General features: G+C 32.6%; 3 protein-coding genes and 1 long non-coding RNA gene across 6 annotated transcripts in view; 3 read left to right on the forward strand and 1 right to left on the reverse strand.

Annotated features, from left to right (window-relative positions):
* Nucleotides 1–2,576, forward strand: part of LOC123693968 (phosphoinositide 3-kinase adapter protein 1) — a 23,941-nt gene extending 21,365 nt beyond the window's left edge. The window contains exon 16 of the mRNA XM_045639239.1: nucleotides 2,254–2,576. The gene's annotated coding sequence lies outside the window, so the exon portion shown is untranslated. The remainder of the gene's footprint in view (nucleotides 1–2,253) is intronic.
* LOC123693969 (non-lysosomal glucosylceramidase) overlaps nucleotides 1–17,329 on the reverse strand; it is a 19,867-nt gene extending 2,538 nt beyond the window's left edge. For 2 of the 3 annotated variants that reach the window (XR_006751742.1, XM_045639243.1), the window contains exons 1-13: nucleotides 17,145–17,322; nucleotides 16,841–17,010; nucleotides 16,608–16,696; nucleotides 15,957–16,137; nucleotides 15,100–15,262; nucleotides 10,458–10,584; nucleotides 9,195–9,488; nucleotides 7,629–7,752; nucleotides 3,039–3,164; nucleotides 1,449–1,559; nucleotides 1,162–1,276; nucleotides 917–1,046; nucleotides 203–734 (exon numbers count right to left, since the gene is read on the reverse strand). Coding sequence is in view for 2 of the 3 variants with exons in the window: in XM_045639243.1 (XP_045495199.1) it covers nucleotides 203–734; nucleotides 917–1,046; nucleotides 1,162–1,276; nucleotides 1,449–1,559; nucleotides 3,039–3,164; nucleotides 7,629–7,752; nucleotides 9,195–9,488; nucleotides 10,458–10,584; nucleotides 15,100–15,262; nucleotides 15,957–16,137; nucleotides 16,608–16,696; nucleotides 16,841–16,995 (2,147 nt within the window). In the remaining variant the exon portion in view is untranslated. Of the gene's footprint in view, nucleotides 1–202; nucleotides 735–916; nucleotides 1,047–1,161; nucleotides 1,277–1,448; nucleotides 1,560–3,038; nucleotides 3,165–7,628; nucleotides 7,753–9,194; nucleotides 9,489–10,457; nucleotides 10,585–15,099; nucleotides 15,263–15,956; nucleotides 16,138–16,607; nucleotides 16,697–16,840; nucleotides 17,011–17,144 lie in introns of all 3 variants that reach the window. The other variant, XM_045639244.1, reaches the window with a different exon arrangement.
* LOC123693972 lies at nucleotides 4,477–7,429 on the forward strand. The gene is made up of 4 exons (XR_006751743.1): nucleotides 4,477–5,120; nucleotides 5,415–5,617; nucleotides 5,983–6,112; nucleotides 6,445–7,429. It is a non-coding gene; the product is annotated as an uncharacterized LOC123693972 (long non-coding RNA).
* A 521-nt stretch (nucleotides 17,330–17,850) lies between the features above and the next one.
* On the forward strand, nucleotides 17,851–24,351 carry LOC123693952 (39S ribosomal protein L46, mitochondrial). The gene is made up of 6 exons (XM_045639220.1): nucleotides 17,851–18,019; nucleotides 18,140–18,302; nucleotides 19,279–19,412; nucleotides 19,994–20,136; nucleotides 21,460–21,585; nucleotides 24,147–24,351. The coding sequence occupies exons 1-6, from the start codon at nucleotides 17,959–17,961 to the stop codon at nucleotides 24,291–24,293; spliced, it is 774 nt and encodes a 257-aa protein (XP_045495176.1). The 5' UTR covers nucleotides 17,851–17,958; the 3' UTR covers nucleotides 24,294–24,351.
* Nucleotides 24,352–24,551: the final 200 nt, after the last annotated feature.

The raw sequence follows: 24,551 nt of genomic DNA on the forward strand, positions 1-24,551 counted from the left end.
TTCTAATACTTAAATTTTTTATCAAAATATTATTTTACTAACATTTTATCGATTACGATTACGAGTGATAAAACTTACTACTATAACTAAACAATAATATAATTTGGAATTACCCTCACACATATATTTGACTAATCAATCAGGTAATTAATGTACAAACAATAATTAAAAACGTACTACGATAATTTATATCTAATCTTACCTAGGCCCCGACATGACCCACGCATCGTAAGTTTGATCGGGAAATCCGCCATTTTCGATGAGACCGTCGCCATCTTTGTCCCATAAGTGGGCTTTGCGCAACAAAGCCGCACAGGATGGGTACATGTCCGACAAATATTGCTTAGAATTCCACGTAGTAGCCGTTTCCCTTGGTTCCACTATTTCATGACATTCGGGGACTACTTCAGAACTTCTATAAAGGAGGTCAAGTATATCCGGCATTTCTTCTTTATTTGGCGCGGGCAAAGGATCCGTGGATAAGTCTACGGATACATCCGGGGATTTTTCCTCCGGTTGTTCTGTGGATCTTGTATATAGATCGTCTTCAGTGCCCTCTCTGACATCATCAATGAAGGCCATAGATTGGTATCTTTCACTTGGAAAAGGCGCACTATGAGCTCTGAGTAGTCTATAATCTCGCATCACTTGAAGAATGAATTTGAGGTTGAGATCACGCCATTCGGATACGTCGTGTATGTTGTATGCGTTTATATGGGTAAATGGTATATCCTCTGAAATTGCACAAAAATAGTTTATGGCAGTTATGTATGAGACAGTAAGATAGTTATAGTCGACATTTTCTAAATCTTTTAAATAATACTTTCTTTTGTAAAACTAGAACGGATTGAGGTGGATTAGAGTTTATATTTAAAATTTATTTATATTTTTAAACATGGTTAGTACATATATTTACCTGGATCTCCTAGATCGTGCGGAATTGATTCCTTAATCTTAAATTTCACATATTTCCCATTATACAGAGACTGTCTCTGTTGCGTTGTTTCTAAAACTATCGCGTCCCGGTACATATATTGTAAGACTACCTTAAAATAAATTAAGTTTAAAGTAAATTTAAAAATACACACAGAAAACTTTACATATTTATTCTGTTCATTCGATTTCATAAAACAAACATACAAAACGCTACTAGCTACTTACTTGTAAATTAGGCCATAATTGTGCTAAGGCAAACGAAGCGTAAAAATGTACATCGTATGTATTATACATTCTATATTCGTGTCCTTCTAAATATCCGAACACGCCAAAATCACGTCTATAACAAAAAATTACATTGCAAATAATACGTCACAGTAAGACTGTAGAAATCGTTAAATTCCAAATTAACTCGTGAAATTGAAAAACGTCAAAAAGACTTAGGTTATGCGATAACTTGAATTATAATTTCATTAATTTTAGGTTCTAGGAACTAACTTCAAAAAGCTTACCTAGGGTCAGTCTCAGGGTATTCCTCGCTAACATCGAACCAAATAGTCCCACCATCGGCCACGAAATAAAGCTCATTCATTAAGGCACTTTTTAACCAGTCAGGTATATTGCTAGAAAATATAATTAATTTTTCATTTTTGCATTCAGTTATTTGCTGATAAAAATACAGCTAATAAAAATAAAAATAGCATTTTCGTAGTATTTTGTTGCCTACAAAGTTACCTATAAATTGTGGATTATAAAATAACCTAAGGTGCAAACTAATAATAACTTTGTTAACTTTATGCAATCGTAAATTACATGTCCCGCAGCCGGAGGCCCCAAAAGAAAACTCAGAAGTACTTAGAAACTACATTTAATGACTAAAATGAGACTTTTACACCCATGTCTGCACGATGCAGACCGGAGTCAAAGAATGAATTTATACATTCAAATAATTATAAAGACGTAAGCTTGGATGCTAACTAAGGGAAATCGCACCCACATTCTATTCCCGTGCGAACGGCGTATTCAGCAATTTTGTATGAAGGCAGGGCCGTAACTCGTACATAATAAACACAAAAGCAATAAATAAATTTAACATAAACAATAACACTACTGCTTTCCAATTTTGTTATCAATTTTTACAATATGATTAAGTCACAATATAAACATGGTAGACGTGTAATAAAAAGTAGCCTGTAGTAAAAAACTTATCATAATTTTAACTGATAACTATAAACATATTTAAATGTTTACAGTAACTTGTACAAACAGCAAAAACTTATTTCCTGTCAAAATATCGTATCAAAAGGATAGACAGTAAGTGCTGATTTACACAGGGTCAGTAACTGACTACAATTTCGAGGCAAATCAGTGCTGACCCGAAAAAACCCTGTGTAAACAGATTTGAAGTCAGTACAGAGGCTTGAAGTCAGCGCTGAGTTGAATATTCGGACACGAATATTTTAAAGTCAGTTGGCGCCCCCCGCCACCCGCGCACCCCCACGCCAGCCAAATAAACCCCGTGTAAACAGACAAGTCAGTGCGTGGTTAGTCACTGCCGCTGCGTTGTAGAGTGACCACGTTTTTTTCGCTTGCGATAAAAATGACCCGTAAGCGAAGACGAAACCTTAAAATTGGTGCAATTATATGGCAAAAACGAGTGCCTTTGGAATCGCTAAATCCATTTTCTTACCCATTGTCGTTTATTTTTAGTTATCTCATTTTCTACAATTTCTATTAAATCATTCAACAGCAAAATTGATAAATTTTTAATTAAAAAAAAAAAAACAAATAATTAAATCGTCTTTTCATTTGTTTTCGTGAATTCATTGTTCCCACTGACTTCACAAACGTGTGGTCACCGTGAGAAACGCACCACTACTACTTACTTCATGTAATCAGTTAAAGTCAGTCGCGGCGCCGAAATTGGCGCCGCGACTGACTGGTCTACTGACCCTGTGTAAATCAGCACTAAGACAGGTAATACACAAACAAAATTATATATTATAACGAAAACAACCCACTCTCTCGCCTATTCGAGTCGGGCAATTGCCTGACTTTTGTATTGCCATTTCTACAATAAAAAATGTTTATCCAATGCTTACCTGTTATTTAATATAGGGTCTTGCCACTCTGCGAGTTGCTTCTCCCAATTTCTATAATTCCTAAGCGCGTACGCAGCTATGCTCGCACCGGCTATGCCGTCGCTACCAAAATACTTTGTATAATATCTAAAACATTACAATAATATTAGTATCTAACCCATACATAGATGAGCTTTATAAAAAGATGTGTAATCTGGATCTTAGTATAATAATACTCTTTAAAAAAAAAATTATTAATTGTATATGAAAAAGACATGTCTTAGGTATAGATCGAATCATAAACTACTGATGTATTAAAACATTTTTAATTACCAATAGATATAAAAATTCTGGATATAAAAAAAAGGGTCAGAAGTGAAATTTCTTTGACATCATTCGCGTTCAATTGCGATTCAAGAAAATCGTTGCTTTACCCCATGACGTGACGGTATTGAAATTTTACTCTCAACGCGCCTAAAGAAGTTACACTTCAAAAAGAATTTGTTTGCGAGTAAAAACTAGCTTGTTCAATTAGAATTATTAAATACAATTTTCATAGCCAGAAATACCTACCTATGTTCCGAACCCAGATACAAACATATAAACACGTGTTAATATCAAAGACAATAGATAACATATCATATTAAATAGATAATATCTTGTCATATTAAATTAAGGAAAAACATTTTTCTTTAATACCAATAATTAACCATACGTAAGTCCTGTCATGCACGAGTATTATCCGTTAATTATAATTCAAATTACATAAAACTGTATGCAATGATAAGGAAGTAGTTTGTATTGATTAACAAGTTTCTACAAAACCTTAGTTAAAACACCAGGTAATTTAGCACGAATGTATGCTCATAACAATATATTACACTAGCTTTCCGCCCGCGGCTTCGCCCGCGTTTTCAAAGAAAAACCCGCATAGTTCCCGTTCCCGTGGGATTTCAGGGATAAAACCTAGCCTATGTTACTCGTGGATAATGTAGCTTTCGAATGGTGAAAGAATTTTTCAAATCTGCCAAGTAGTTTCGGAGCCTATTCAATTCATACAAACAAACAAACAAAAAATCAAACCTTTCCTCTTTATAATATTTGTATAGATAGATAACGTTAATTATTTAATAAATACTTTGTTAGTTATTTGATAGGCAATTATACACATGTATACGTTTAAGTTAGCGCGTTTAATTTAACGATAAAATTATATTTTAAAAGTAAATCAATTGATCAACTTAATTATTTTAATAATAATCAATTGGATAAAAGTATTAACAATCATTTAATTATCAAGTAATAATAATATTTCATGTCATATTCAAAATAACGATCAAAACAACACAAATAACACCTGCGCTGACTCACACAGTCATACCACTCGAATAGTTGATTTGATCGTCCTATAAATAACGGTTGTCTACAGTTGTGGGGCATTCTTGTCAGGGGGGTGAAACTTAGAGTATGGTACATTATACAAGGAAACTAGCGACATCTATTGACTGTTCGGCAGCACTATTTAATTAACTTTTTCCTCAGAAGATGGCAGAACGTAAAATTTTTATGCAAAAAGAATAGAATGGCTATAAAAATAACTAAAATCATTTTATTTAGAACAAAATTCAATTGCTTTTATAAATATATAATCTATTCGATGAAACGATTTTTAAGTGCTATATACAGCGGAAAATGAAACGTTTTCTCTCATAAGTGTCAGTACCAGTGTTGCCGTTCTAAGAACGTTGTCTCAATCTAGGGAATTTAGGGGAACGTTTGGGGGATAAACAAATTCAGGGTACGTCTAGCTACGTTTTGAAAATAGCAGAAAGTATCAAATCAGCCATACTGGTCGATTTGATACTGATTCTGAAAGAAACGATGTGCCCAACAATTTTTTTTTCGTTTTCGATTTTGTTAGTTTTGCTAGTGACTTTTAATTTTGGAAAAAGGCAACCCTGTCCAATGCGAGATATGACAGGTCACAGGATAATCCGTTTGTTTTCTGAAATTTGAATTATTCTTGATTTCTTGAGTTTGTTGTTAATTTTAAAATGGCTTCTAGGAGGAAGGTGTATTGTGTTTTTGGATGTAGTGAAATGGGTAAGTTTTCTCAAAATTATATTTTATTTATAATGAACTGATGCTACCAGTAGGTACGTATCCCTTATTGTTTGTTTCGGTCATGGCCGCAGAACATCTTTGTTTGCATATAACCATATATTATCACTATTTTACAAAAATTATAAAAATTTTAAATATTTGAGTATTACATATTTAATTATAAGTATATTTATTATTTGAATATATTAGGTATATAAAAATAATTAAATATGGAGAACACAACGTTTATTGCGTATTTCTGTACTGTAAAGGTTGTTTTTTATGTATTTACAGGAGCAATTATGCATCGTTTCCCTCACCCTTCAAGACGACGAGTTGTTTGCTATCGGGATGTCAATTGTTGGTGAATGACTAAAAGATCTTGAGCCTGACATGATCTAAAGAAACAAGAGAGACTGTGATTACCATTTCAAGCCTGAGCACAAAGTTTCAGGTCACCGATTACTCCATTTATCTGTTCCATCAATCTACTAGTGGTGAGTTTGAATACCTATTACCTATAGTTAGTACTTTATTTATCAAATTAAAATTAATCATTATCTTAGGTAGGATTATTATATATAATATACAGGATTTATACCACACTATTTTTAGTTAGGGAACTGGTACTTATTTCTACTGGTAAAACACTACTAAGCTTTTAGTAACAGAGTCCTCAGTGGTAGACTAACTAGCTTGATGAGCACCAGTCAATGCTCTACCACTATTCTTTAGTTTCTTCAACCAGTTTTCATTCCAAAAAAGCTCAACTGCAAGCTTATTGTAAAAAAATAAATAAAATGATACATTCTGTAATTTTATCTTTCATAATTTTTGACTTTGCTACTAATAATATTTACAGGTATATTTCATTCTGCGAGTATAGCAGTTTACATGGAACATAACTATTCTCCGCCAAGGATGTGGCCTTATGAGACAAGGGCAAATGAAGATAATGATGTCCCCATTAAATCAGCAAATTTTAGATAAAGGTATAATAATTACTATTTTTTTTACTGCTCTTTTCACCTAAATGGGCAGAAGCAATTATGTAACATATCAAAATATAAGATACTTAAAATCTCATTCAAAATATCTGGTGAGTGATAAGTTGGTCCTAAGATACATCCAATTTGGGGGGTTATATGTTCAACATTTGTATTAATCTACATTTACTGTGCTGGGTGGGTTTATTCTGAAGTAACTCTGTAACTTGGTATTATAAAGTAAAGCAGAAATTTAGACACAACATCACTTGTCTCTCAAATGTACTGATTTCATTTGTAAAAAAATATCTTTAATAAAGTTTTTATTTTCTTTATAGGTCGCACAAAACATTGTGATGAATACTTAGTAAAAAAATATAAAGTCCCAAATTGAACAGAAAAATTGAAGTTAAAGAAAAGTATGGCTAAAGAGAGAAGTTTTAAATTGCCAATGCCGAAAATTAGTTGCTGGTCAGGCATTTCATAAAGTCACAGCAAAAATGTCAGAAGCTGGAATTTTTTTTACTGGAATACAATTTAAACAAGCTCTGAAAATACCTAAAGGAAGACGTTATACCGCTGAAGAAAAAGTGTTGGCCTTGACTTTGTTATTTTATTTGTTATGTTTGTGTTATTATACTGCTTAACCAAATACATATATAATATATAAATAATCTTAAGCTACTAGAATGCTAGTTATATAGTGTGGAAAAAAATGAATAAACTCCCAATTAATTTAAAAGCGTTTTTCTTTACCTGGCCCAATTATCTTTAGATTTTCAAATGTGTCAAGTGATTTGTTTTGTTGTTATCTTTTTTATCACCTGGAAATGTTTAGCTTTAAGTCCAGCCACCAATTTATTACGCAACTAGATTTTTTTATATGCATTGTGTAATTGTGTAATTGTGCTACCTGATTTGGCTCCACTTTTCGGCTTCATTTTATTTTATTTTACTCTTTCATTTGTTGTCATTGTACTTGTATTGTTTTGTTTCACGTTGTGTTGTTTTAATTTTAATTATTGTATTCTGTGTCTATTATTGTGGAGTCAAATAAATGATCTTTCTTTCTTTCTTCTTTCTAAATTTGGGTTGGTTATATCACGCATACAATGATTGTACGCGGCATAACAGATCGACACAATAATACAGTTGTGATAAAGGTAACGCAATATAAATTATTATCAGAATAGCAATAATACCTATAGGCACGTATATAGATATACGTATAGGTATCTATAGCACTTTTAATGCGCCCGCCATACGCTTGGGGCGCTAGTGTTCATGGGTTCTCGTTTTATCACGCAAGATGCCTCTCTTTTCCTTATACATAGTTACTATACTCTTTGATTCTTGTCTTGACTTTGGTCGAGTAAAGATGTCTAATAAATACTATATTAATTATGTAATACAACCACGCTCTAACATATATTTCAGATAAACCAGTAATTTTTTTCTACTAAGTACTGTAATCTTCGAATTCGATTCACAAATAAATTTCTTTTTTAAAGATATTACGTACCTTCTATGTATTTTCCTATCTTTCTTGTATTTAATTGTGGGCATATCCCATACAAGGCAGAACTCAGAAAGGCCGCACCCACCGGGATCCAACGTCATTGTGTTTGAAAGTCCCACAGAGTCATCTAATAGCACAATCAATATTAACATTATTTCATAATATAGATGCAAGTAATAATTGGGTGTTTGAATAATAAAAAAATATTGATTTTTTTTTATGTATTTTAAAACTTTCTTATTAATAATATTGATATTTAATGCAGAAAACTCCAAAAAAAAATTTTTTTATTTTAAATAAAAGCAATTAAAAATTGATGAAATTTAAATTAACATCACGTGACGCGCCATGACTGGTCACCATAGATGTGACGTCAAAATGTTATAGTTGTATACGTTTTTCTATCAACTGCAATGAGTGAAAACTAACATTATGACGTCACACGCGTCCGGGTGACGCTTCGGGAGCTGATGTCGGTGTGTCTTCGGTACTGGATTCAAAGACTAATTTTTATTTTGAATTGTTGCAAAAAAAATTAAAAAAAAATAGTTTTGTCATAAAACTAAGTAATCTTAATATATATAAATCTCGTGTCACAATGTTTGTCCTCAATGGACTCCTAAACCACTTAACCGATTATAATAAAATTTGCACACCATGTGCAGTTCGATCCAACTTGAGAGATAGGATAGTTTAAATCTCAAATCGTTTTAGGAAAACGGGCGAAGCCGCGGGCGGTGAGCTAGTATACAGGGTTACTTGTAAAACACCGGCAACCTCGCAGGACAAGATAGCTAACATCATAAGCAACAACATTTGTTCTACGACTTTTGATAATTTGTTAGATTTTATTTTCATACAATAATAAATATTCATTTAGTTTTCCGTTTGAATATTATAAACTCTACGCCTCCCAAAAATTACGTTAACAAGAAGCGAACGAGAGGGGGAAGGGGGCGTCGCGTCGTCCATCCGATAATGAATAGAACATAGACTTACAAATGTTAGGAGAGTTCAAATAAAAGTTTAAAAATCATTTAAAAATAATTTATAGCGTTATGCCAAAAGTCGTAGAACAAATGTTGTTACTTATGATGTTAGCTATCTTGTCCTGCGAGGTTGCTGGTGTTTTACAAGTAACCCTGTATATTATAAATTAATCTTTCCATTTAGCACAAAAAACTTTTTTATTCAAATACCCAATTGGTATTAATTAACAAAGTATGTTAACTTTATATTTAACCATAAAACTATATTTCATCGCAATTTGTCGACAGATTACAATCTCGCGAGTTAGATTATAATCGAACTGTTTTTATAATCGTACGGTGACATATACATACGTTGTATTTACATTAAACAAGGTCAGGTTCACGTCTACAATATTGCTAATTTTATTAAATCTTCGTATTATTAATAATATGAAATAAAAGATCGTTTGTGCCGAACACGTATCAAAAGTGAAACTTCTTTGGCAAGATTCAAAGGTACCAAAATCATCGCCTTACACCATGACGTAACGGTATTACCACGATCTAGAAATATTACTCTCAACAAAAATATGCTTACTTTTATAAATCTTCTTTGGTTTCTCCTTATCATCCTTTTTGGGATCCTTGTCAGTTGTTTTAGGCGGTGTAGGCGTTTGACTGGGATCCGGTTGTAACTTGCCATTGTTTTTAATACAATCCCATACGTAATTGGAGCCCTTTGTCGAATTCCACAAGCAATACCCTTCGTGTATTGTTTCATTGTCTTTTTTATTTTTAGCTATCGTGAAGGTGATTGGTGTATCGCAAATTTTTTGTTCCAAAGTCACTCCGCACGTATTATCTTCGGAATACCTCTCCAAATCCAACTTCGCTGAAAATTTATAATAATTAACAATGATTGTTAAAACATGTATTTATTATTATAGATTTGATTTAATAATGCATTTGTTGTATCTTAAATTTCATCACGTTATTCTTATAAATTAACTCAAAGCATCAATTTCCTATGCAGCAATGCGTATCAATTAAGGCCAAATAACAAGAGTATGTTTGTGCATCAATTCGTTAGAATTTCATTGCGTCATACTCATACTAATTATCTCTTCGATAGTTCATGCGAAAAAAATTATTACAATGTTAATCGAAATTGAAGAACAAGAAGACTTTAATAACGAAAATTTAGCTAAACGCGGATCGATTATTAATATAGCAACAAATTTTAAATTATCGCAATGTAATGAAATAAATCGATATTGATTCCGAATTCTTATCTAACATTGAAATGTATTGAACAATTATTTAATCAAGTAGTATCTACTATTGTATAATTTGATTGTTTGTTAACAACCACTACTCATACATTGGGATTACGATTAATTTGAAAAGAACAAGAGTTCTCATAATTTTACCTAGTACCTACATAATAGATATGAATTGTAACTGTATTTTACATGGAGGAACAAAGCACAAGAGATGATCAATACATTTTATGAAAGCTATCATAATATTTTCTTCTTAACATTTCTTTCATAAGATTTTTTAAACAAACGTAAGAAGTTTTTTTCAAAGATGCGTAGTAGATAGTACACGGGTTACTGGGAGATTTTTAAAATTGTTTTCTAGCACATTAATTTTCCGTTCTTCATAAGGAAGCTATTCACGTTGTAACTGTGTTATCCAGTAATCAATTATAAAAATAGCCCAAACCAATAACTTTCTACATTCATTATTTGAAAACAATAGTTACAACAGAGACAGGCTTAGCAATTAAAATGTTTTGAGTTGAAATACACATCTCAGCAAATAAATAATCAAGGAATATTATTATACAATGACTTACCTGAATTTTTACGTTTATTTGGACCAGCAAGAACCTCTGTCCAAGTAAAAGTAATATTAACTGTTCGACGTTCATTACTGACGTTTTTAGCAGAAAATACAAAAACTGCACAGGGTAAACTGGAGTCCTGCAGGAAAAAATATAACAATGCACTTCAAATGGCCATAGTAAGAGCAGATAACAATCTACCTACCTATATGTAATAAATAAGCTATCAAACAGATGTGCATATTTTCGGCAGATACTAGGTATATCTAAAACACTTAACAAAGGGAATTCAACAACAAGCTGAAATGCTTTTCATTATGTTTTAGTGAATCAATAATGAATAAGAAAATCTCATTTAACACGATTAAAATAAATTCGCGATCGAAATCATTACATAGGTATCCTATATTTAATCTTTTCGATCCGCATAATTTCCTCAACCTTTCCTTATTTTATTTCCTGTGTAAATATATTTTCTCAGTACCTACGACAATTAAAGTACAAATTTATGAGATGAAAATTGTGTAATCTGATAAATGAATCTGCAAATGAATACATAATAACAAATTATTATGTATTTACTAGCCTGTGCCTAATTAATGATAAGATCTAAAAACATTTAGATTAACCCTTTATCAAGATTACACGCAATATGGTTAAAGTACATTTTATAAGAAATAATTAAGATAAAAATAATCAATCTCAATTCTTAATAAAAAGTTAATCAAAACACATTTCACACTTTGATTATACAAAAGTGATGATGGGGATTTAGATTCGTTATTTATTCAACATTCCCAAGACCTATATATTTGTATGAATTATTGGCTTAATTAAAAGTAATAGGTAGTAGATTATGTTAATTGTTATTAATATTATAATCAAGATTAAGATAAGAATAACGACGGAAAATTTCTACAAACATAATATTGGCTAATAATTCTAACTAGCTGCCCCGACAGACATTGTTCTGCCCTAATGCCCTTTTTACATAAGAACCATCCAAGTGCGTATCGATTTTAGAGTGATTTTGACTTGTTTCTGTAATTCTTTAGGAGCTCGTTTAAAAAAAACTAAATTAGTAACAATGTGTTATAACATCTTAAATTAAATATTCATTCAATATCTAAAAAGTGTTTGAGACAATTTAATATTTATTGCTTAATGCTTTCCATTGTCCAGTTTGTTTAATAGCCAATAACCTGAGGCGTGTTTCAATTTTTTCGATGCGGGACGTTCGTGTATTTGTAGTTTACACGGAATTTAAAAGAAGAAGTATCTTATATTACACTGAGACACTCTAAAAAGTGTTCGAGGAATTTAAAAGTTAAAACAGCCTTACTTTGATGTTTTGTGTGTTGAATTTTATGTGTATTTGGCGTCGAATTTCTAAAACATACGACAAAGTAAAAAAAAAAAATAAAAAATACACATTATATGATTTATAAAGTAATGAAATAATTTAAAGTTCTCTAGAATTTTCGAGCGCAAACAATGATACGACAGCGGACAGACCGCGCTCCGCGCTTTTGGAGTGGGACGTATTGCGCTGCTCCGTCAGACACAAAATTACTAAAGTGCGTTTTTCCCGCGCGTAGTAGTCGGGAAGCCCACGATACTAGATTAGAATTGGTGGAGTAGACGATAACGAGATAATAAGATCCTATAATGTTTCCACTTTGAGCGCTGCAGCCATTGCTAGTCGACTACACGATGATCGCGTTCAAACATAAAAATACTAGCTTTCGTCCAGCGCAACTTTGTATACGGACTCTTAACAAGAACATAAAAAATACCCAAATTGGCCTAGCCAGTCTCGAGTTTTATGCTTAGCAACACATTTGGCGATTCATTTTTATTTAAATAGAACTTAATAAATATTTTGAATTTGAAATAAATTGTGAAATGTGTATGATCAAAACTGCAATATATATTTGCAATAAATTTAAACTTTAATGGGAAGACAGACTACCTGCTTACAGTAAGATTGAGAAATTGAGATGTCTTTAGTTTAGTCCATTGAAAAGTTACATTTGGGGTCGCATTTTTTAGAGGACGCAATTTTATTTTTTTGATGTGTAGGGGGGGGTCAGTTTGAAGCTATGACCAAGTTTGTGGGGTCGCCACCCTTGTCCCACGGCCGCCATCTTGAAAATAGCGGTTGAAATGGTTTTTACGGTATATCTCTTAAACTATTTATCTGATAAAAAAAAATTGTTAGCATTATTTGTTGCAAATTAAATTCTCTACAACTTTGATCCAGTAACTTTTTGCCGTAGAACTATAAATAAAAAAGTTATAAGCGAAAATGTTCAGAAATTAGAGCTGTTTATATTTTTCAATAAAACTTTTTTTTTTATCATTTTACGAAGAAATGGTATCTGACCATTTTTGTAGATTGTTTTTCGAGAAACAACTTTTATATACAACATTTTTTCATTGAGTAAAGAGCTAAGGTTTTACAGCGCTCCGAAGTGAGTACTATTTTTCAGTAGTCTTAACTATACAGTTACATATACAGGGTGGAAGGTTAAGATGGGGCATGAAGGGCAGGTACCTTAACCGTTGTAGCTACATGAAAACGTTCTTAGGAGACTATCCTTAAAATCTTGAGAAATTTTAATCTGCATTCACAGATTTTTGAAAAAATGTACGGTCAGCAAGGAAATCGGCAGTTTTAAAAAAAAATTTTTTTGATGCCAATCGATCCAGTTTCTCATGGAGATCAATTAAATTAAACATTAATTTAATTAAACGGTTGTCAAAGAAAATAAGAAATAACAAAATAATAACAAAAAGCAACATTTAAAGTGGTGATAATTCCAGAATTTCTGAAATAATTTACATAAAATTTATGATATGAGATGCTCAAAGTGGTCACCGTTTTGACGTAAACATAGGTTTGTTCGTTTTACTACTGAGCACGTAGCAGCCGACAACTTATTTGGGTGAATTCCGTAAAGTATTGCAGAAAGTGAATCTTTTAGTTCTTGAGCATTGTTGTATGATCTTTTATAAATTTCATTCTTTACATAGCCCCAGATGAAAAAATCTAGAGGTGTCAAGTTGGGGCTACGGGGCGGCCAGAGTGGCCGGATGGGACCATGTGTGCCAATCCATTGTGCCCCAAATTGTTCATTTAGGTATGAGCGCGTTTGACGACTGTTGTGAGGTGGAGTACCATCTTGTTGAAAATAAATTTTTCGCAATTCTGACAGTGGTAAATCGTCTAATACATCCTCAAGATTTTTCAAAATGGTGTTGTTGTAGATTTCGGAGTTCAGGGTGCCTTCGTAAATCTGTACCAATACCACTTGATTGGACCTTACCTTACCTTTGCGTCGCTGCCATGTTATGCTGCTGTGCCTTTGTCTTTTTACTTGTTCATGAATGAAAATAGTTTTTCGCGATTTCTGACTTTTGTAGTACTCATACCTCAGTTGGTCTTTTAGAGTGTTTTGATCCCCATGAGAAACTGGATCGATTGGCATCAAAAAATTTTTTTTTGAAAACTACCGATTTCCTTGCTGACCGTACATTTTTTCAAAAATCTGTGAATGCAGATTAAAATTTCTCAAGAATTTAAGGATAGTCTCCTAAGAACGTTTTCATGTAGCTACAACGGTTAAGGTACCTGCCCTTCATGCCCCATCTTAACCTTCCACCCTGTATAATGTATGTACCTACTAAGTACTAATAATAATTTGTCATCAGTAATTGTTTTTTTTTTTTTTGTTATTATAATATTTTAATAATTAATTTTGTAATATTATTAATAATTTATTATTGACTCTTTTCCTCACCACCCAGAAGGTAGAGTCTGGAAGCGCGTTTTTTTTTACGTCGAAAAGCAGGGCTGAATTAATGTTCTGCAGTGTTCTTCCATTGTTCTGGAGTCTGGGAAAAGACCCAATAGCCAATATATTATGTATAGATAGTACTGAAAAATAGTACTCACTTCAGAGCGCTGTAAAACCTTAGCTATTGACTTAATGAAAAAATATTGTACATAAAAGTTGTTCCTCGAATCTACAAAAATGGTCTGATACCATTTCTTCGTAAAATGATACAAAAAAAGTTTTATTGAAAAATATAAAAAGCTCTAATTTCTGAACATTTTCGCTTATAACTTTTTTATTTATAGTTCTACGACAAAAAGTTACTGGACCAAAGTTGTAGAGAATTTAATTTACAACAAATAATGCTAACAATTTTTTTTATCAGATAAATAGTTTAAGAGATATATCGTAAAAGCCATTTTAACCGCTATTTTCAAGATGGCGGCCGCGGGACAATGGTGGCGACCCCACAAACTTGGCGATAGCTTCACACTAACCCCCCCTACACATCAAAAAAAATAAAATTGCGTCCTCTAAAAAACACAAGGTTAGGCTTAAAAAATGTAACATTTCAATGGACTAGTTTGAATCCCATTGAAGATAAAACATCAAGAAGACAAATAAATCAATCATAATTGATTAGTGTCAAACAGATGTCAAATATAATATGTTCTCCCCACATTCTCCTAAATGACCATTTAACTTTTAATTTCGTAACATTTTTTACAATTAAAAAAATTCGTGAATACATAGTTACATAATATACATACTTATAATTGTAAAAAAAAAACTTTCAAATAAAAATTTAAACATACCTTATAATTGTGAGGAATAACAGGTGATATTTGACGACAGACCAATTTAACACCATATTTTGTGAGATCATAAGTTGTCCATGCTCTAGGATATAAAGCTGTATATTCACAATCCGATCCCTTCAGGTTCCATTCCCATGTAGAGGGAGCTTTTTTTGGCTTACTAAAAAAAATTTGTTGTATAACTTTGAAACAACTACATATAGGTATAAAAAAGCGTGTGTGTCAAGCACACAGTGTCAGAAGTGAAACTTCTTTGGCTGATTCAAAGATGCCAAAATAGTCGCCTTATTCCATGACATGACGGTATTGTTAGGACGCAACCTTGAAATTTTACTTTCAACACCCATCAAGAAGTTTTACTTCAAAAGATATCAATTTTAGGTTATTTTTAGGGATGTAACGATACATGATTTTGCCGATACGATACCGATACCGATATTTGTAGTCATGTATCGGCGATACCGATACCGATACCGATATCGATGGCTTGGTAGAAAAATAAATAGTGAATTATGCATAAAAAGTTACCAACATTTAACAGAGACTCAACTGTTAATCGTATTCTTTTAAATAAAAATGCCAAATCAAAAAACAACAAAACTATTTATTTTACAAAATCAGTTAAACTTTAAGTAATACACACACAATCAGTATCTAATAAAAGTTTACTATTGGTAGAGTTTTTTCAGAAAACAAAATGCACACGCGCGGGTGGCCTCCCGCATCGTTCCTTGGGCGCGGTTTTTTGAATTGTTTGATATCGGTATCGGTTGTTTTATTATCGGCGATACCGATATATCGGTATCGGTATCGGTATCGTTACATCCCTAGTTATTTTAATGTTAATTACTTACTCATAAGTCGATAAAACTGACTGGAAAATGGTTTCATTCTTTTCATTTCTAATGTTAACAATAAATTGACATTCCGGTACAGTTACATACTCATAAAGGCCAGGGTACAATTGGAACCTACAGAATTCTCCCTTAAAGCCTCTGCCGATGGTACCACCACCTATACCACCTATTGGGCAACCTGTAAAAGTGTACATCATTGATAATACTGAAATAGTAATTAACCCATTGAGCCCCAAAAAGCCTGATCGGTCCCAGACACAATAGATTTTCTGTTGTGTCTGTTCTGGGGCCTGAGTTATTAAAATAATATATTTTTAACAAAAAAAAAAACACCTTCTAATTATATGATGCAATAATGAAATTCATAGAAGATTAGCATGTAAGACAACAATTGTGTTTATAACGGTAGCTTAATAAAGCAACAAAAGAATTTACACAGCTGCAGAGTTATTACTGATTTTGGGCAAACTTGTTATTGATGGTGATGAAATTATATATTACAGAGTATATCTCCAAACCAACTAAATTAAAGAGATTTCATTGCCTTAGGAAGTTTGTTTTAAATTGAGTTTCTACATGGAGTTTGCACTGTATTATTAAAATAAGAGTTTTAAACAGTAAGATTGAAGATTAATTTGATTGACATACCATACATTCTTTGTGCTGATACCATGTGAAAGTAGTTCATGATGGGTCGTTTTTTCTGCATTCTTCGAGCACAGTAATATTTTACATATCTAAAAGAAAGTTGAAGAAATACATTTCTTGACTTTTAAATCACACTAATTACATAGGACTAATATGGATATATTTTACTTCTGTACAATATATGAGATAGAGAGCATATTAATATCTTTAATTTGTTAATTGAGTTTTGTTACCTGGCAGTAAGTGGCATCAAATCAAGAATTTGATTTGGTCTTGGTATTATAAGTTGTTTTGTATGGAGAGGAAATTCATGATCAAGAGCGAGTTTAAGGCCCCATTTCGGTGGTTCGTCCAATTCTATCACATTTGTATCGCCAATACCTTCCATAATGAAGGTTACACTCTGTAAAAAAATGTATATCTATTTAACTATTAGAAAGAAAACATTAGAATTACCACGTTATTCTATTCTAATTATTAACAATAGTTGATAAAACGAATTAATATCATAATTAAAACCAATAAGTTCTTACACACCTAATAATTTACGTAAAAAAAAATATCCAGCACGACTACATTTACGATATATTCAACACTTTATTGCACACTCGAAATTTCTTGCTTCAACTGATATTTTATGGATATTTTATCAAAAATATAAATTTAGGTACCTATACTGGGATTACAAAAGTTGAATCGCCTTGCTGCGGCTAAAAATGACGATTGACGATTGACCGTTTGACGGATTGACTTTGACTTTTGAGTATTGAATAATGACATTGATTATTGCAGACCCTCTATGTTGCAGACGGCACAAACTTGTTTGTAATGCTGCCTCTACACATAGGCCGGTTAGCTCCGCCTTTCTCCTTATGACCGTTTTTATCCCATCCCATTTCCCTCTATGGTAGGCAATGTGCCCAGAACGTATGTTATGGACGTCTATGGGCGACGCACTTTGCCATCAACATCGGCCATTGCGTCTGCTCGTTTGCCTTCCAATACTATTATTTAAAAAAAGGCCAACGCATTGGCAAGTGCACTGGTCCAACATGTGGACAGTTAACATCACATCAAAGCCCAAAGGACACGTCTTGTCGCAAGCTTGGTGCACCATCATGGTGCACAGTGGTGCACCATCCACACCACACATTGGCCGCGTGATCAAATGACATTTTAATCTGACACTGGCAAAAGGCCTTCGCTCATTGCTATATTAAAAAAAAAATACACTGCACATGTGACATGACATTGACATTGATTTATTTTGACCCAAAAATTCAATTTCAAAAAATAATTTTGAAATTTATTAAATTATCTAATTTCTAAAGCATATTGAACATTGAACACTATGTTCCTTCAAAAACTACTTCGTACAGAAATTTATTTCAGCCATAGGCTTTTAACGAGGGGTAGGTTTTATGTATAACCTATTCTCATATACAATTACTGATTTTACTTCATGTTAAAGTAGCAATGTGAAAACTGGAAATTATTATAAAATGTTTTGTTTTTATATCTTTTTAATGTAGCAAATTCATCATGGGACATCGTTACAAGTGTCTGCGTGGAGAGACTGCCTGTAGTAACACCACCTTTAAATGAAATGCAAAAGAAATATAAGGATTTTCTTTGGTCAATAGAAGTTGAAAATAGCCTCAAATCTGATCATGAACTAAGACAAGAAAGTGACAAGTAAGTGAATGATTACTGACTTATACTTTAGCTCCAGTAAGAAAAGAATAATAATTTATTTAATCATAATAAAATAGTATCTATATATTGCATATAGCACTTAGGGTTCATACGCACTATGCGGGTAGCCGTCCGGCTGACCGCAAGCACAATTATGTATGTAATATTAATTTCTATGCGCACTGCGATGCGGCTACCCGCATACCGCTCCGGTTGCTCGGAGAGCTGCGGCCCGAGTGACGGCAAGCCGGACGGTTGCTATACGCATTGTGCGGTTCAGTCTGCGGCTGCCCGCAATTGAGTGAGTGTGTGCACGTGGTTGCAAAATGCTTGCTCTCATCTCGTGTTTGGAATAAGGATGCACCTAGTACTACTTTCTTTGCTTTTCTTCTTTACGTAACGTGTGTAAATGTAGTTCCATCTTTGAAATGGTTCGATATGACCGCAAATAGCAACGGTTCTTCAACCGCACGTTGCGGTTGCGAATGCGGCTGCTCGTGATCCGGCTGGCCGCATTCGCAAACGCATCCTGCGGTCAGCCGCGCGGGTAACCGTAATGCGGCTACCCGCATAGTGCGTATGAACCCTTAACATAGATGTATTAGTTCAGAGAGCGTACTACAGTATTCAGGAATATATGGACGATAAAAACCCATGGAGGGTTGTCGCGTAAAAACCACAAGACAGTTCATTGGCATATTATGATATATTATGTAGTTAGATATAAGTTTCATATATTGTAATATTTACATGATGTTAAAAGAGCAATTATGGAGTTTCTTGCCGATTCTTCTCCATAGATACTGCTTTCCGAATCGGTGGTAAATGTTAAAAATACTTACCTATGTAATGACGATTCGAAAGTGCTACTAAATAGTAGTCTAATTGAATAAATGAATGTTTGAGTTTGAGTTTGAGATGATGGTAAAATTAAGCGCTGGCATGTAATAAATTATATTTATTAATTGGTTTTTAGAAAACATGCAGAACTTCTTAAAAATGAATCAATTGAAGTTGATATTGATACTATAAGCAAAGTTACAGCTCAAGATTTTGAAGATGCTTCAAATGAAGAATTGGCCAAATTTCAGTTTGCTAGTATTGAAACAGGTAAATTTTAATTTGTTGTGGTTATTATTAAAGTGTAAAGTGATTGAGAAATGAAAACTGCGTTTTTGCTGAATTCTAAACCTCATGTATTTAGTGTTAAAGATAGCGAACAGTTTGCATTGGGACAAAAAAAGGTTTCTTGTTTGATTGATTGTAGGTAATTCTACTTTACTATTAAACAACACAGCTGCGTTCCATTGTTACATAGTGTGTTGTAATCATTAATGTATATGGGTACTCTACAATATTGCAATCATTGGAATAGTCTTTCAAATTGGTTGAGATGGTTGATTATCCTCTCAATAGATGGCGTTGGGTGTCCTCTTAGACACATAAAACCCAGAGAATAGAATAAAATTTGTTTGTCATTGTCTGGTGGTATCATAGGCGGCCACTTGGTCAGGCAGCCGCAGGGTGATTTTTTTCTTTTCTTTAAACATTTATAATTCTACTTCGATAAAGTAGAATGCATATAAATGTGTTCTAAATAAATGGGAGGTTTCTGTGTTTTATTTGGAATCTACAAAAATGGTGTTAAAAATAAAATTTTCAATATCAATTATTAATGTTCCTTATTCCAGAAGCAGATAAAAAAGGTGACAAAACAACACATGATAGATGTCTGCAACGGCATTTAGTACTGGTCACTGATCAAAAATTAGGAGCTGATGTTAAAACCGTTTTGCCACAGGGCAAGTGGGAGGAGGGAGAAACATTAAGACAGGTGAATTTATAATAGATAAACAAATCACATTATTACATATTCTCTAATTAGTTGCATGTTTGAGATACATATTATATTTTAAAATTGTGTTTAAATTGTAGCATATAACATTAAATTCATTGTTACATACCTACTTTCAATAATTAAGGCATTGAAAATTCTAAAAAATGGTTTGAATGCATAATTTTAATAGTGAGTGTTGTGTAAAGTTGTTGTTGCAGTGTTAAAAATAATGTCAGTTTTAACTTACATAACAAGTGCTATCCAATAACAAAGTAGCAATAAGTCTTTGGAAATAATTCTCAAGTCCTTTAACTTCTGGATAGGTTCTGTTTAGCTTATCTGTCAGTTTAAATGACAGACAATGAAGGAAAATACATACGTACATATCAAAAGGCATAAAATTAATGCAAGTGGTGAAACTGGCCACATTTATACATGGAAAAATCTGTGCATTAAATATTTTTTACAAGAGTAATTGCCATGCATTATTTATGTATAAAATGTTTAGTATTATTTGTTCATCTGATTGACTGTTTGTGTGTGCGTCAATAACTAACTAACGTATAATTATAAATAACGACTAGACAGATTTTGAAAATTTTTTTATTCAACTTGTAGGCTACATCTTATTTAAAATTGGGGTGGCAGGTCACCATGGGGGGTAAAATAGGTAAATTAGCGAATATGAATTAAAATATAATATCATCATAATATCAATAAAATAGTCTCATTAGATAGATCTTTAAAGTTGAATCAAGTGAATTTAGATTTCTTAACAGATTTTTTCGCTAAAACTTGCTTTGCCAGTAATTGACAAGATATATGCATCGAAAGTCATAAAATATGTCATATTATTGCCTCTTCTTCGAAAATTATACTTTGTATGTTGTATCGTTTTGTAGTCCACGTGAATGAAGCACCGTGTGGAAAGCTATTTAATAAAAATCGTTCCAAATTAATGAATGACTATGTATTTTTTTGTATAATATAATGTATATTAATATGAAATAAAATTAAGCTATAATTAGCGAAACTAAAATGGGAACACTATTTATTTGAGCCAAGTCAAGTTTATTATGTGTTAAGTAGTGATTTAATATATTTTGCACATCATGTTTCAATGCTTGAAAATAAATAATGAAACATGTTTTTAATTTGGAATCATTGGATTAATAAAAATATATTTAGGTATTCATAAATTAGTTCTCTATTACGAGTTATTGATAATAAATCTTCCTATTGTTATTTAAGTTTTACCTATTTGTGGCGTCATACAAAAGATTATTTTATTGTTTAACCAACGGTCATTTTGTTTTGCAGACTGCGGAAAGAGTTCTTCGAGAGAGATGTGGAACAGAATTAAAAGTGAACTTCCTCTCCAATGCTCCATGTGGATTCTATAAATACAAATATCCCTCAGAAATTAATGGAAAAATTGGTGCCAAGGTAAGAAAGATACATAATTAATAATTGAATATAAAGCATGGGTTCTGTACCGATGTCTGTCTTAACGATACGCTTACAAGATGGCGATGGGGTGTACTTAAATCTTGCAACCATTCACCAACTGGGGAGGAGGTGAAAGAAAATCCTCAAATTCACCTCACGTGATTCACGGACTTAGTTTGTTCATCGATACTTTCCGCACTAGTCGATAAATGCCAAACGATGTAAGTTTTACAGGACGTAAAAGTAAAGACAGATTGAAATAATTTCTCGTAAATGATAAAATTATTATAATTCCTATGGAATATCATTGTAATGGCATAAAGCTACCTACGAATGCCATTTTTAAATGCCTCCTATACGTTTCTAATTTAATGGTGACGCCAAGGTTTATCTTGGGAATAACTGTTAGTGTCATAGGGATCATGTTTTGCCGTGCCGACTATAGTTGTTACTTTTATAAATAAATCTCTATTTGTATGGAATAATGGAATATATGCGATATGCGTCGATAATAGAAATGAGTGCATATTATTAAAAGCGAAAAACCAAACTAAATAGTGAGATAACCTGAAAAATATCCATTCGTCTAAGATAACAAAAGTTTTTCAGGCAAACTAGCGGTTAAAAATTACGAGAAAATAATAAGGTGTATTGTTATCTTATACTAAAATACTTAAATGAATACAACAACAACATTATAGACGTTAAAAATTCAGTTTATAATATTTATAAATACATATTTACCGACGTGGCTGAATGTAAGCCACGCCTTTGCTTATAAAATAGTAAATTATCGACACAAGCCTTAATACGACCCATCACTAACACGAACTGTCATAGGAATCAAGATTCGCCGAGCCGACTATATGCTAGTATGAAATACGATTCTAAACGCTGTCACCTGCGTTCCTTTCCACGTATTGCATATTTTTACATTGCACTATAATGGTTCTATCCGGTCATCCCGGCTTCATTCGGACTGATAAGAAATTAAAAGAAAAGTTATTCAGTTAAAGTTATACAGGTGTTCTCCCGAATGGTAAAATTAATTTTTAAATTGAGTCGAGTAGTTTAAGACTGACAAGAGGTTGACAGATAATTAAATACGAAAGAAAATAACTCAATGCATGATTGAAGTAATTTTGATAGTATTTCCAATTTTAAAACATTAGTACTAGGTTTAGTTTCCGTTAGTCCCCTTCTTTCATACTTCTCCCAAAAATCTTTCACAATGCTTTACACAAAAGGGCCGTAGTACCCCGATCACAACTAACCACCTCCAAGCGTATCTTATTACTGTATATATTATGCTAGCGTGTGTTGCTTGAATTTTTAAAAATAACGATAATAATTAAAGATACGTCATTTCCTCCCAGATGAAAATTTGTGAGCTGATTGTTAATATATTGATGCGATAAATAAAAAAATCAGCTAGCAATAAGTCGAGGAAAACCTAGTCAGTTGATGCATATAAATTGGCAATAGATGCTTCTGTCTAACTCCTATGTAATAACTTTCAAAGTATCAGCTGACGGTTTTTCCACCAAGATACAGCCAGCTGACCTATATATTTATCCACAGTTACATACAGGGTTAGTTTTCAATGACCGGCCAAATTTTCAGAAAAGATTCAGAATCGATAACATTTTAGATCTAATGAAAAAAAAAACGTTTTCTTTTTAAATTAGATTTCATTCCTGTCCGCCACTAAAAAGCGAACGTGTGGACATTACAAAAGCACAATTCAGTTCAACAACCTAGATAGGTAGAAGTTAGCACACACATAAATTTGGTGATGCGCGCACGCACACAAGTGCATTGATTCTGGCGGTGTTTACGATTGAGGAAATTTTTAAGACATTTTCAAATGAATGCTATTATTTTTATTTTATTTTATTCGACAATAATGTTTCAAATGTACCTTTGGTTTAATATCTAGATCTTAATTTTAAATTTTGGCTGGTCATTGAAAACTAACCCTGTATAAGCTATCATCAGGTAAATTTTTGTTTGAGAGGAAATCACGGAAAATATATATTTTTTTTTTCATTTTCGATACACCAGCTGACCATGTTGATTGATTTTTTTTTTCGTTGAGATATTGGGTTAGATACAATTTGACTTTTTAGCTGAGAGGATATGAATGAATGTATTTTTTTTCTTACGTGCGTGGGAGGCTACAACCGCTCACCCCCCCCAACCGAGCGCCAGCTGACGCTCACGAGGCTTTATAATACTTTACTCTGATGCGTCTGACGAATTATCTCTTGAGAGGAAATAATTAACCAAATTTGCACGTGGCTCCCGTACCAATTATTCCATAAATAATTGTGCATTTAATACCTACTTAGAGAAAAATAAAAAGTGTACACACTTAAATACAGATATTTATATTATTGATGTTCCCATTTAATAAGATGATTCACAGGAAAGTTATATGCGTGTACACTATACATCTAATCTAGTGTAGTTAAATATTGTTTTTGTAACTATATACTTCGCCTAATTTTCTCCATATATTTTGTATTTATTATTATTATATAATTATATTGTTTTAGGTCTTCTTCTATTACGCAAATTATAAAGACGGCGATGTCAGCAGTAAAACGAGATCCAGTTGGTTAACAAGAACGGAGCTAAAGGAATTGTTACCAGTGAAATATAATAAGTCAGTACAAGATTTTCTCTTACAAGAAACTTATTAGTTAATGTATTGCTGTATTAGAAACTCGTAGTTAAGTAAAATAAATTGAATAGTTATTACTTCAGAGTTTTTTTCAGTGTATGTTTGAACCTACACTCGTAGGCCTGAACATATAGTATTTTCAAATATATCACAATATGTCAAATGAAGCCAGTGAAGTACTATATGCAACTAGACAAAGCTCATGAAAATGATCTTCAAAAGTAACGTGTTGTAAAAGACCTTCATTGAAATAACCGCCGTATTTATTTTGAATCAG

Source organism: Colias croceus, chromosome 8, assembly GCF_905220415.1.
Source record: "Colias croceus chromosome 8, ilColCroc2.1".
NCBI lineage: Eukaryota > Metazoa > Arthropoda > Insecta > Lepidoptera > Pieridae > Colias > Colias croceus.

Excerpts from the sequence above, each read along its gene's own strand:
- LOC123693952 (XM_045639220.1), top strand. The coding sequence starts at position 17,959 with ATGTTCCTTCAAAAACTACTTCGTACAGAAATTTATTTCAGCCATAGG. Across the intron at positions 18,020-18,139 it reads CCATAGGCTTTTAACGAGGG|CAAATTCATCATGGGACATC; the intron begins GTAGGTTTTATG and ends TTTTTAATGTAG. Across the intron at positions 19,413-19,993 it reads GTTTGCTAGTATTGAAACAG|AAGCAGATAAAAAAGGTGAC; the intron begins GTAAATTTTAAT and ends TCCTTATTCCAG.